We start from the raw sequence: 14,212 nt of genomic DNA, 5'->3' as shown, positions 1-14,212 counted from the left end.
GTATATATATGTTGTATATATCACCTATATCACTAATATATTGAGTCTATTTTATATCTTTAATCATTAACTAGCAATCAGCTTAATAATGATCAGGCAGCTCTTCCTTGACATCATCAGGACAGCTCTCGCCCTACAACACAGACAGATTAAATAGCAGCCGTCTAAAGGATACCAACCTGTGTAATAAAATGATCTGACAGGTCCAATTGATGATCCCAGGTTTCCCTTCTGTATAGTTTAATGGCTTTCTCTACTGGAATGGCTAGCAACTATTCAGAGGGGGAGAAACATTTTGTTAGTAAATGTCTGATTTTTTAAAATGCTTTCAAAATTAGTTCTGGTTTTGTTCTGCGTCGTGATAGATTCACATTGATGCTTCATTTTATTCAAGTAAGAACTCATAAGAGACAGAGAACTGTACATGATACATGGGGTGCATTATGTGGGTTCTGTCAAAGTCGGTGAGGTGCTGAACAAGGCCTCAGAGAGACTGGCCAGTGTCAACAGGAAACAAGTATTCAAGAGGCAGCTGGACAGCCATCTGTCAGGGATGCTTTAGGGTGGATTCCTGCATTGAGCGGGGGGTTGGACTCGATGGCCTTATAGGCCCCTTCCAACTCTACTATTCTATGATTCTATGAAGTATCAAGGCAACTAAGGCTATGGGCTTGTCTATACAGCTTGTCTACCCCGACGTAGCTGCGCATATTCTCATTTTAGGACACACGAGTCAGCCCTCCGTTCACAGTAACATCGCATTTTAAATGTGATAATGCACATATTTGCATCGGCGTTCTACCACAACTTTTCGTTCATGTCCGAGTTTGCTCCGCGTTATGATTGTGTGTCGTTGGGGGAGTTAACTTGAATTTTGACAGGTGGGCGAAGCTTTGGTTTTTTGCGCCTTTTTAGATTGAACGATCTGATCCTACGGAGCTCCGCATAAACAAAGAAGCAGAAATGCGCTGCCATCCTCCTCTGCAGCCTCGTTCCTTCCCCCACCCCCCTCCAGTTTAGCTACAGAGCTCCACATGAAAACTATCTCATTTCACTTGCCTCCGTAGAATCGTATATCTCATAATGCGACACTGCGCACGTGCACATTTATAACTGCACTACAAAAAAAAATACAGGAGATAAATCGCTGTCGCTGCTGCAGTGTGACGCTCTTTACCTAGATTCGAATCAACAAAAAATTGGGTTTATATTTAATGAGGAGCAATCCTGCTGTCGTATAGACGAGGGCTTTGTCAGTCTGGGTCAGAATAAAGCAGGACAGGGAGCACCTAGAACAGTTCCTGTTGCAATACATGTTGCTCCAACAATCATCTGAGTTCAGAAAAGCTGCACACAGTGCAGCAGCCTTATAGAATCATAGAACAGCAGAGTTGGAAGGGGCCTACAAGGCCATCGAGTCCAACCCCGTGCTCAATGCAGGAATCCACCCTAAAGCATCCCTGACACATGGTTGTCCAGCGGCCTCTTGAAGACCTCTAGTGTGGGAGAGCCCACAACCTCCCTAGGGGACTGGTTCCATTGTCGTACTGCTCTAACAGTCAGGAAGTTTTTCCTGATGTCCTGCCGGAATCTGGCTTCCTTTAACTTGAGCTCGTTATTCCATGTCCTGCACTCTGGGAGGATCGAGAAGAGATCCTGGCCCTCCTCTGTGTGACAACCTTTTAAGTATTTGAAGAGTGCTCTCATGTCTCCCCTCCATCTTCTCTTCTCCAGTCATTCCACCTTCTTCAATCATTCCACCTGCAACACTCAGCATAACTGAGTGTGGCGCTGCCCTCTGGCAAGCGGCCAGCCTTCTTCCTAACTCTGAAGGTGCAGAGATGGGAGGAGATTGTCTTAGCATTTATGCAGCAATCCCCATCACTGCTTGAACTCCAACGTGGGTAGGTTGTTTGGCAATTGTATGGCTAAGGTGTTCGGAGAGTCTTGGCCGTGCATGGCCAAAACGGCAATCGAACAACAACACCCCACTAGCAGGAAAAGTGTATGCTGGGACAGGCAAGGACAGTGTTCAGCACCTTCAGGGAGTGGCACCCAACTGGCCGCTCTGCCCACTGGCCCTTCCCTCAAGGTGTCTTCAAACTCCACAACTTGGCATTCTCCCCACCAGCCCTGCCCTCGAGGAAGGGAGCTGGGAATGACAGTGTTTGGCTGGGCCAGCAAAAGGACCAGCATTCTAGCTGCACATCCCTGCACGTTCTTTGCCAGGAGCTTAAAGGGGAGGGAGGATCTTTGGCAGCTGAAAAGGCAGTGACGCTGTAGGTTCTGGCTCCTCATTTAAGGAGTCTGGAACCACAGCCTCAGGGGAACGATCGGGTGAGTCCTCATCATCTGAGTGGCCTACAAAGTGCTCTTCCTCAGAGTCCTGCAGCCCCACCTCCACAGAGGGCTCTTCAACAGAAGGTTCATTGTCAAGGGCACTAGGAGTTTGGGAAAAGATAGGAAAGAGTCCTGAGTAAAAGGATGGCAGGCTACAGGGAGAGCTTGCCCCAGGTCGCTTGCTCCTTCATACGTTGCCTGTTCCCCAAACCTGCATCACTTATAGAGACAAATGACCAACAACCCCTCCTGTTGTTGACAACCCAGGGCAAGATTCTGCCATTGTTCCACTCAGGTCAGCAGTACACCCCAGCCAACTCATATTTCCATCTACCCAGCTGCAAGTGGCACCAGGAGGGGTCGATTTGAGAGGAAGAGCAGTGTGGAAAACAGGAGGAGCTCTTAACCCTTTCCTCATCTACTGCTTTTCCAAATCTGTTTGTTCACACACACACGGGAGAGAGGATAAAACATAAATGTAAAGATAATTTGTTACCTTTCCCCTTTTCGGTTGCCAGGAGAGTCTGCATATTGATTTTGCATTCACTACATCATTACACTTCGGAAGCAGCTGCCAGCTTGTCTCACAAGTCTGGAACCAAAACATGTTAATAGTGTCACTTAGCTTGATACAAACCCGTCTGAAATAGGGGCAAGAAGTGGCTGCAGCGAAACCCTCCCTGGTCAAGTATATGAATATTTTAGCATGAAAGCATGAGGTAGATGTAGAACAGTCACTACGCTCAATATCTAAGGTCCTCCTCCGGGTGCCTACCCTGAGGGAAGCTCAGAGAATGGCAACAAGGGAGAGGGCCTTTTCAGTGGTGGCCCCTCAATTATGGAATGATCTCCCCGAGGAGGCTCGCCTGGCGCCAACATTGTTGTCGAGACTCTTCTCTTCTCCCAGGCATTTAACAGAATATGCTGAGTTTTTTAACTGACCCCAGAATAGTTGTTTTTAAATGGATATTGTCCGTTTTTGTTTGTATTTTATGCTTTTTATGGTTTTAAATTTTGTATATTTCTTTTTAATGTTCACTGTTTTTAACTTTTGTAAACAGCCCAGAGAGCTTCGGCTATGGGGCAATATATAAATGTAAATAATAATAATAATAATAATAATAATAATAATGCTCACAAGCCTGAGCAGCCCAGACACTCAATGAAGCCTACTTGACAGTCCACCTGCAGGTAGTGGTGAGAAAAAGTTTGCGAGCCCTAACAATAATTACAGAATAATTACATCGTTTTACCACGACAATCTTCATGAATCAAAAGCAGGCTTTTTCTAAATACTCAGTAAGGTTTATATCAACCAATTCTGTGTCTTGTGAGATAAAAAATTTAAATTGAGCAAGCAATGAGTACTTAAGGGTCAGGGTATGTGCAAAAGTAAGTCAACTCGTGGTTGCAAAGCAAGCTTTGGTACAGAAACATAATAAATAAATGATACATGCATTCAAAATAGATATATAAGGAAAGCTGAGCGAAGGAAGATAGATGCTTTTGAACTGTGGTGTTGGAGGAAAATTCTGAGAGTGCCTTGGACTGCAAGAAGATCAAACCAGTCCATACTCCAGGAAAAAAAGCCAGACTGCTCACCTGAGGGAATAGTATTAAAGGCAAAACTGAAGTACTTTGGCCACATAATGAGAAGACAGGATACCCTGGAGAAGAGGCTGATGCTAGGGAAAGTGGAAGGCAAAAGGAAGAGGGGCCGACCAAGGGCAAGATGGATGGATGATATTCTGGAGGTGACGGACGTGACCTTGGGAGAGCTAGGGGTGGCCGACAGAAAGCTCTGGCGTGGGCTGGTCCATGAAGTCATGAAGAGTCGGAAACGACTGAACGAATAAACAACAAAATAAGTATCTGGTCATCCGCTTCTTGGCTCTCCTGAGATTTTTTCAGCTTCAGTTCCCAGGCTGCAAAACGGGAGTTCTGTGAATGACCTCGCAGGGCTGTCATGACGGTTTAAAGGGCATTTTTAAACGACTGAACGAATAAACAACAACATATGGTATTTAAAGAGCACAAAAATGATAATATTTCAACATGGACAAAGCAAGCTGGTGTGCAAGTTAGTATGAAGTCGGTGCTGAAATGAGAGATTAAAGGCTCTTGCAGTAAATTCTATGCTTAATTAACTCCAAATTGTGACATTTTACCTGCTCTGAAATTTTCCAGACTCTGACAGACCCATCACAGCTTGCTGATGCCTGCATAAAGGAACAATTTTAAAGAGTCATTAAGACATGCCCAGCAAACTCCTATTGAAATAAGATTTACATTTAAAACAGCATAGGTATCATAAGTACTTTATACTTGTAAAGTGGACATACTGGCCCAAAAATGTTACGTTTTATTAATATTTTGATTTACAAACCGCCCTGATTTTATTTTTATTTTTTTTACTGAGGAATTGCATTTAAAATGCAATTTAAAGAATGTTGCCCTCATATAAGAAACATGAGATTAAGCAACCAAACTTAAGTTAACAGGTTGGAATGTAGTAGCATGTCCGAAATGAAACACCATGCTGGTCTTACAGGCAAGCATGGTAAAAGGTTAAGCGTTTAGAATCATGGCACAAACTAGTAAGAGAGCAATGAAGAAAGGCTGGAGGAAAGTATGTTACCAGGAAAACGTCCTTTGGATCAAAGGACACACTTAAAACAGGTGCGTCATGTCCTCGAAATGTCTTTTGCAGGCTGCTGTCAGTTACCTCCACAATTTTCACCACAAAGTCACTAGAGGTAATGATAACGATACTGTTAGAAATTGTACTATACAATGAAAAGCTGAAAGAGTCATTCTTTTTATGAAAGTAAATGAACATTGTATTTCCTCCATTTTAAAATTCTTTTAACTACAATTCTTTAGCAGTCAGCTTGGTCACACCTATACAACCATATGCAATTATCTGACTAAAAAACCCCAACAGCCATTAAGTTGAAAGGGGCATAGAAGTTCATCTGTACTGAATCTGCGCAACTCACAGATTTATTTACATTACCTACATTTTGGGCAAATAATTTAAATATGCATTTTAACTGTTGATCGAAATGAACTATTAACCATTTACAATTTGATTTTATGCATGGGTGCTCAAAATGATTTACAATGAACTGCTCTAAAAGTTCTTTATTAACACTCCGAACCACCTCCATAAATATCAGTTACAACTACCTATAAAAAAGCAACTGTTAAAAGAATAGCAGTAAAAGCGTGCTGGAGACACAGGCCACAGCTAGACCTAAGGTTTATCCTGGGATCATCCAGGGTTCGCCCCTGCCTGAGCATTGGATCCCCTGTGTGTCACCTAGAAGAACAGGTTTGACCCCTGGACGATCCAGGGATAAACTTTAGGTCCAGCTTCGAGATGGCTTGCTGAAACTCAGTGAAGTATTAGCTTATATTGTACATACTCGTCTATTGCCCATTTGAAACTTTGTACAGCCAGATTCACCTCTACACATTTGGGGGAATTGCAAATCAGTGCAAGAGTGTAAAAACAGCTTCCTATGGGCAAGGCAGCTTTGTACACCCCACTTTTGCATATTACATGTAGGGAGAGCGAGTGCGTTCCAACAATACACCCAATGCTTAGTCAGTGTATCAATCAGCAGTTTACCTAACAGGATGTTTTTGCTATGCTTAAAGGAATGTTTTCTATCCAGTTGCTATGGATCCAAAATCCATAGTCTGTGCATCTTTCTCGGATACTTCCGGATCAAATTACCTGGCTCCAGCAGCTACTTTGCTCCCATCAGCATTGAAAACCACATGGTTTGCATTCATGGTGAAGCGTGTCAGGATACCATCTGGGGTGCCCTCTGGGAATGTATGGCTCTGGACAGTGTTGTTAGATACTGCAGTAATCAATCTTCCATTCTACAAATAAAGCAATACTAGGATTAGGTGATTTAAAGCTCACCCATTGACCCAAGGGGGAAAAAGTCCGTTCTAATCTTTCATGCAGCAATTTGACATATTAGAGATGCAAAAAGGATCTTGGGGGAAAAATATGTTTCCTCAATTATCTTTTGAAATACTAATAAAGATTATATGCTACAAGATAAACATCAGGTATCTAAGAGGAGTGGGTGTTAATTGGCAGGCAGAAGAGGATTGTGTAACTGTTCCCCTACCCCACAATTTCCCCCTGCAAATATCTCCCATAGATTTTAGCCAAATCCATTCCCAGTTGGGGTCCAAAACTGGTTGGAGGAGAAACAGCCTGCGGGGGAGGAAATATGCAGCTATGGGGAAGATTAATCATCCTCTTTTCCCACCTGATCATCCTATTATTGTTATTATTATTATTATTACATTTATATCCCACCTTTTTTCCTCCAAGGAACCCAAGGTGGCATACATAATCCTCCTCCTCTCCATTTATCCTCACAACAACCCTGTGAGGTAGGTTGGGCTGAGAATCTGTGACCAGCCCAAAGTCACCCAGTGAGCTTCCATGGCTGAGTGAGGATTAGAACCCAGATTTCCCAACTTCCAGTCCAACACTCTAGCCACTACACCACACTGGCTCCTTCTCAATTCTTGTTACCTTGGCAATGGGTTTGGGAATGCCCTTGGATTATTTATTTATTTATTTAGAATATTTATATACTACTCCTCATTGAAAAATTTCGGAGTGGTGTACAAAGTAAAATGAAAATAAAAACAGAATTAAACAGTTAAAACAAAATTTAAAAGAAGCAAAAACAGAAATCCAAGGCTGCACGTTAAAGAAAGGCTTCTTGGAATAAAGATGTTTTCAGGAGGCGCCGAAAGGAGTACAAGGTCGGCGCCTGCCTGACCTTCAGAGCAGGGAATTCCACAGGAGGGGCGCCACCACGCTGAAGGCTCTTCCCCTGGTGGATTCCAATTGGAGGATGAATCTAGGTGGAACCACCAGGAGCATGCCCTCGGATGACCTCAGTGACCGGGCAGGTTGGTAAGGGAGAAGGCGCTCTCTCAGGTATCCTGGTCCCAAGTTGTTTAGGGCTTTGTACACAGCCCTTACCAAGATCACCAATGATCTTCTTACTGCCAAGTCTAAAGGCCATTATTCTGTTCTTATTCTCCTTGATCTAACTGCAGCCTTTGACACGGTTGATCACGATCTTCTCTTAGATTCCCTCCATGACCTTGGACTCTGTGGCTCTGTCTACAACTGGTTCGCCTCCTATCTAGAGGGTCGCTTTTTCAGCGTGTCGGCTAACGGCAGCTCGTCCTCCTCTTTTCCCCTTTCAGTAGGGGTTCCGCAAGGCTCGGTGCTTGGCCCGTTGTTGTTTTCTTTATACATGCTGCCCTTGGGTAAGCTTATTCAATCTCATGGCCTCCAATATCACCTGTATGCCGATGATACACAATTATATCTCTCATCTCCGGAACTTTCTCCTGATGTTCACGATCGTATCTCGGCATGTCTTTCAGATATCTCAGCCTGGCTGCTTCATCGTCGTTTGAAACTTAATATGGCAAAAACTGAATTGCTTGTTTTTCCTCCTAAACCTTCTCCTCACCTCTCATTCTCTCTTACTGTCAACGATGTCACGCTTACTCCGGTCAAGGAAGCTCGTAGTCTTGGCTTTATATTTGATTCCTCGCTCTCCTTTATTCCTCATATTGAGGCAGTAGCTAAATCCTGTCGTTTCTTCCTGTATAATATTGCCAGGATTCGACCATTTTTGCCTGTCTCTTCTGCCAAGACTCTTGCTCACGCACTGGTTATCTCTCGGTTGGACTACTGCAACCTTCTTCTCTCTGGCCTTCCTTCGTCTCACATCAGTCCGCTGGTCTCTGTCCACCACTCTGCCACCAAGATCATCTTCTTGGCCCGCCGCTCTGACCATGTCACTCCACTTCTGAAATCTCTTCATTGGCTTCCAGTTCACTCCAGAATCCAATATAAACTTCTCCTGTTGACCTTCAAAGCTTTTCACGGTCTAGCTCCTGCCTATCTCTCCTCTCTCATCTCACACTATTGCCCCGCTCGTGCTCTCCACTCCTCTGATGCCATGCTTCTCGCCTGCCCAAGGGCCTCTACTTCCCTTACTCGGCTTCGTCCTTTTTCTTCTGCTGCCCCTTACGCCTGGAACGCTCTTCCAGAACACTTGAGAACTACAAACTCAACCACAGCTTTTAAAACTCAGCTAAAAACTTTTCTTTTCCCTATAGCTTTTAAATATTGAGTTTGTTCTGACCCTATACTGTCAGCTTCACCCTACCCGGTGCCTGTTTACACTTCCCTGTGCCTGTTTGCATTCTCTTTCCCTCCTTATTGTTTACTACAACTTTATTAGATTGTAAGCCTATGCGGCAGGGTCTTGCTATTTACTGTGTAATCTGTACAGCACCATGTACATTGATGGTGCTATATAAATAAATAATAATAATAAATAATAATAAACCTGGCCCGGTAGTGAATAGGCAGCCAGTGCAGTTCCCTCAGCAGAGGAGTTATATGCTGGAAAGGGGCAGCTCCGGACAACAGCCGAGCTGCAGCATTCTGCACTAGCTCCAGCTTCCGGAGCAGCTTCAAGGGCAGCCCCACATAGAGCGCACATAGATTGACATTTCAAAATAAGATCAATAAGAAGTGCTATGCTGGATCTATCTAGTTGCAACTTACAAATGAAACCTATTTCCATAGAAATCCATTAGCAGCTTTATATTTATATGCACACACAAGTTACAACCATTGAGCAATTACCTCTTGAAAATACTTTCCACGTAAGAATAGCATATGAGAGACAGCTATACACTACAGCTGTATCCAGCAAAAATTCAGTAAGTCCGGAGAGGACAGAAAATGCAAAACATAAACTCAAGAGATGCAGTGTGAACACTCATCAGCCTGAATAAATGTAGTGTAAAATATGCATGGATTGAAAATGTTAAAATGTTTCCAGGTAAACTCACAAGCACAGTATAACACAAGAGCCTTTAGTAAAAGATAAGATACTAGTAAATTTGTGGGATGATCTTCTTATAGAAAGCACTGAATGGAATTGCATTAACTTGCCATAATCACAAGGGGGCAGACTTGGTCTAGGCTTCCACAAATAAAATGCCATTATAGAGAGCTCCAGTTTGAGCATTAAACTTAAGAAAAGGTAAGCTTGCAATGGAGTAAGTCTTGATAAGCTTTAAAGCAAGAGTCCAACTTAAATGAGTGGGAAACATTGTATTGTAGTATAAATATTTGCCCTGTTCAGACAACACGCTAAACCGTGATAATTAAGTGTTCTGAGCTAAACATTATGACTTAGCGGGTCATAAGAACCATGACTTAATGGGTCGTGTGAACCATTTCTAACCATGGGGGCTACATAACCATGGTTTAAACTCGCTCATTAACCACTTGCTGAAAAAGTGTTAGCAACCTAACCATGGCTTAGTGTGTTGTCTGAACAGGCCCTTTGTTTCAAGAAAGAGCTGCTCAATGCCTAATGTGAAATTGCAATGTTAGTATTGTATTTGTTCTATTTGTATTCCATTTTTGCATTTAGGCAGGAAGCTCAAAGTGGATAAATGATACTTGTATTAAAATAAAAGTTCTGCTCAAATTCAGACATATCTACCATTTCTTAATGACATAACTAAAGATAAGACGACACAAATTAAAAAGGCAAATTGCTTTCGGTTAACAAAAATATCAGTTCTGTGGACCAGACTTGAAAATAAACCCACCCAAAATGTTACTATTCCAAATGTTTTAGTATCCCAACTGCCCACATATCCATGGTAACCACTTGTGGCACAGACAGCCTGAAAGAGAGGCAAGGGGAAAACAGCCTTTTCCTTTTCCAAACTTAAAAGATTGTTGTGCATCGACTTGATGGCTATTTAGCAAATAAGGCAGCATGTAAACATTTTGTGCCCCGGTCAGAATTCTGTGATCAGGTGAGTGTCTCAAGCCTAATAACCTGTATAGCATGAGCATTCAGTTGTTCAAAATACCTTGAGAGCAAATGAGTAGGCCTTTTCTCCTACATTAATTGACTTGGGATCATCATCATCCAGGCTTTCCCAAATCCTGACATCTCCATCACTGCCACAAGTTACAATGCAGCTATTAAAAAAAAAAAGGCAAGTGTTACACAAATATATATGAAACCATGCCAAAATTGCTGATTCTAAACATACATATTCGCAGAGTTTTATAAACAGTGACAGAGGACTCAAAGGTAATATTGTATTGGTCACAATAGCCAGAAGGGGTGGCACTTCATCATAGAATCATAGAATAGCAGAGTTGGAAGGAGCCTACAAGGCCATCGAGTCCAGCCCCCTGCTCAATGCAGGAATCCACCCTAAAGCATCCTTGACATATGGTTGTCCAGCTGCCTCTTGAAGGCCTCTAGTGTGGGAGAGCCCACCACCTCCCTGGGTAATTGGTTCCATTGTCGTACTGCTCTAACAGTCAGGAAGTTTTTCCTGATGTCCAGCTGGAATCTGCTTCCTTTAACTTGAGCCCGTTATTCCGTGTCCTGCACTCTGGGAGGATCAAGAAGAGATCCTGGCCCTCCTCTGTGTGACAACCTTTTAAGTATTTGAAGAGTGCTATCATGTCTCCCCTCAATCTTCTCTTCTCCAGGCTAAACATGCCCAGTTTAGCTTTTACAAGGTCTATACCGGCATTTGGGTGATTACCTCAATCACAGACTGATAGATTATGGAGAGCAGAACTGTAGCACAGATACTTCACACATAAGATGAAGGAAGTCCCATGAATTCCTTGTTATAATTTTCACAGGAGATAAACCCTGTGGGAAACGACCACCAAATTCCTACCAGGAAGATTAAGTACATGCAAGATTCACACAACTTTTAAAATATATCTGTAGATACATCTACCATTTCAAGACTTTACCTTGGATGAACAGGTCTTTACAGCACAACCTACACACGTCTACTCAGAAGTATGTCCCACTGACTTTGGTGAGACTTGCTCCCAGGTAAGTGCGAAGCCTCAGTCCCTTACCTTCCAGTGTCATCAAAGCAGACATCTGTGAGGCCTTCTGTGTGCCCGTATCTCATTGGTTTTTGTGATGGAGGCATTTTCTTGATCTATGCAACAAAGTTGAAAAGGGGGTTAGCAGTTCAAGTAATTTGATGAATAGAGTCAAAATCAAAGTTAATTTATTATTTAAGGAGTTATACTCCATCCTTTAATATTTCCAAGGTAGCTAAATGCAAAATTAATACTTGCATCATAAAAGAAGAACAAAATGTATCTGTTTCCTATTAAATTTTAGCAAGAAAGGTAGAAGAACAAAGAGAAAACTGAGATATTAGAGATTTGCAACAATAATGTAGAACCATGATGTTGTATCAAAAATAGAGTGGTCTGGAGCTGCAATCCTATACATGCACTTACCTGGGAAGAAGCCCCACTGAACATAATGGGACTTACTTCTGAGTAAGCAAGCCTAGCATTGTGCTGTAGAACACTATTAAAACTGCTAACCAACACCAAAGATATCTGCTTGCCCTAGTTCTGAAATACTTTATTCATTCTAATAATTAACCATTACATTAAAAATACCTGATTTATATAGCACCATCAATCTACATGGCATTTTACAGAATAACACAGGTGGAAGACAGACTCCCTGCCCAGAGGAATGTACAAAAAAAATTAGGAGAAGGTGTTGTGGGAAGAGAATGGAGACATAAGGAAGGATAATACATTTTTATTTATTATATTTCTACACTGCCCAGTAGCCAAAGCTTTCTGGGTGACATATAATCAAAAGCAACACATTAATCAAAAAGCCATTTTCATTTTTGAGAATAGAGTTTAGACTACCATATCATTAAATAGAAAATCAGTTAATATAATACGGACTATTAGTCTTGATGATTTTAATGCAATAAACACAATTACTTTTAAATATGAAAAAGCCGATAACTTTTTTTTTATGTTATGATGACCTGGGCTGTTATGGGCTGGTTGTTTCAATGCCATATTCCCTTTTTGTCTTGTGCTAATGTTTTCTTCATTGGCAGATGACCCTCACAGAAATCCACCAAATGGGAGTTATAATCGGCACCAGTGGTGTCAGGTACAAAGCTGGAGGAGAGTAACTTTAAGCTACATTCCTTACCCCAGAGTAAAAGGCAAGAATCTTGTAAATACAGGGTGGGCAACTTGTGGCCTTCCAGATTTTTTGGACTCCAACTCCCATCAGCCTCTGTGGCCCTCCAGATGTTATTAGACTCCAATGGCCAATCAACAGGGATGATGGGGCTTGTGGTGCAACAACATCTAGAAGGCCATAGGTACCGCCACCCCCTTCAACTTTAAAAATTGCACTTTTAGATCTTTGCACTGCTGTTGGCTTTTATCTTGATTGCTACTTTGTTATTGTTTAAAACTTATGGTTTTATACTATGTTATTGCATTTTATGGTATTAAGTTGTATCTTGTAAATCTTGTAAACTGCCTGGACATCCTTGGCTAATGGGCAGCATGGAAACGTAATGAATCAATAAAAAATAAATAAAATTTAGCATAATGGACGAACAGAGCCAGTGTGGTGTAGCGGCTAAAGTGTTGGACTGGGAGTCGGGAGATCCGGGTTCTAGTCTCCACTTGGCCATGGAAACCCACTGGGTAACTTTGGGCCAGTCACAGACTCTCAGCCCAACCTACCTCACAGGGTTGTTGTTGTGAGGATTAAATGGAGAGGAGGAGGATTACGTACGCCGTCTTGGGTTCCTTGGAAGAAAAAAGGCAGGATATAAACGTAATAAATAAATAAATATGGGCTTACAAACACATACCCCTGCAAGTAGGCCCATCCCCTGCTATGTGATGTGTGAAACAAGCAGACTCAAATGCTGCAACCCCTGTAAATTATACAAAAAAGTGGTGGGTGTGGGTGTTTAAAAATACAAGAAATAGCCTTGCATATTTTCCCACAACTTTCCAAGTTTTTACCAGCTCCTTTGGGTGGGCAGAAGGGTGCTGTTTGATAGCAGAACTGGGAGCTTTTGTATGGGTGGCACAGGCCAGTTCATTCCACCACCACCCCATGGAGAGGAGAAGAGCGTCCTAGCTGTGGATGATGAGTGTTGTAGTCCAACACTCCTGAGAGTGCTGTACTCCGACACACCTGACGGTTGGGGCATACCGCCTGGGGGGCAACGGGACTGTAGTCAAACACACCGGGACGGTGCCAGGTTGGGGGTGATGGGGGTTGTAGTCCAACACGCCAGGAAGGCGACAGGGTCGGGAAGGCCGGGCTGAGGGATAAAATGCCTCATTTATTCACCAAACCACGAGGAGGGGGGGGCGGCGGCCTTTATTACAAATCCACCCACCCCGACTCTGCCGGGCCTGAGGAGGAGAGTGCCGCTGAGGGGACGTAAAGCCCCCCAACCTCGCTCGCCTCCCTCCCCCGTCAGCCACACAGACATCCCCGCTGCCCGGAATCTCACCGGCTCGACGACAACGACGACAAGGCCTCGCTCGCTCCTCCTTCCCTTCCCTTTCCCGGCTTCGAGGCTTCCCGCGCTCTCGGTTTGAGGCGGAGCCGAATGGCGGCGGCGGCGGCGTCAGAGGCCGGGGCCGGCCTTCCCTCGTCGGCCTCCTCCTCCTCCTCCTCCTCCTCCTCACCCCGCGCCTCAGTCCCTCCTTCCCGGGCCGGCTGGATCCTGTCACCGGCGGCGATGGGGGCCAAGCGATGGCGGCGCCTGAGGTGACTCGGGCCGCCTGGGAGAAGGAGCGAAGGCGGCGCCGGAGCCCAGCGAGCGAGAAGGGAAAACCCCGCCGGGCCTGATCCGGCTCCTTGGAAGCCCTCGAAGCCTTGGCTCCTTCCTTCCCCACCGCCATTCCCGTCCCCCCTCACCCTCTCCT

The 14,212-nt window shown here is 43.7% G+C and overlaps 1 protein-coding gene across 1 annotated transcript in view; it reads right to left on the bottom strand.

Annotated features, from left to right (window-relative positions):
• WDHD1 (WD repeat and HMG-box DNA binding protein 1) overlaps positions 1–13,862 on the bottom strand; it is a 59,287-nt gene extending 45,425 nt beyond the window's left edge. The window contains exons 1-8 of the mRNA XM_063118184.1: positions 13,795–13,862; positions 11,333–11,418; positions 10,309–10,420; positions 6,083–6,234; positions 4,979–5,090; positions 4,509–4,559; positions 2,837–2,932; positions 180–272 (exon numbers count right to left, since the gene is read on the bottom strand). Coding sequence (XP_062974254.1) covers positions 180–272; positions 2,837–2,932; positions 4,509–4,559; positions 4,979–5,090; positions 6,083–6,234; positions 10,309–10,420; positions 11,333–11,409 — 693 coding nt within the window. The 5' untranslated portion in view covers positions 11,410–11,418; positions 13,795–13,862. The remainder of the gene's footprint in view (positions 1–179; positions 273–2,836; positions 2,933–4,508; positions 4,560–4,978; positions 5,091–6,082; positions 6,235–10,308; positions 10,421–11,332; positions 11,419–13,794) is intronic.
• Between the last annotated feature and the right edge of the window lie 350 nt (positions 13,863–14,212).

The sequence above is a fragment of the Elgaria multicarinata genome, chromosome 2 (genome assembly GCF_023053635.1).
Source record: "Elgaria multicarinata webbii isolate HBS135686 ecotype San Diego chromosome 2, rElgMul1.1.pri, whole genome shotgun sequence".
In the NCBI taxonomy this organism is placed as follows: domain Eukaryota; kingdom Metazoa; phylum Chordata; class Lepidosauria; order Squamata; family Anguidae; genus Elgaria; species Elgaria multicarinata.
The sequence above is the reverse complement of the archived record's forward strand: the minus strand, read 5'-3'. Positions and strand labels throughout refer to the sequence as shown.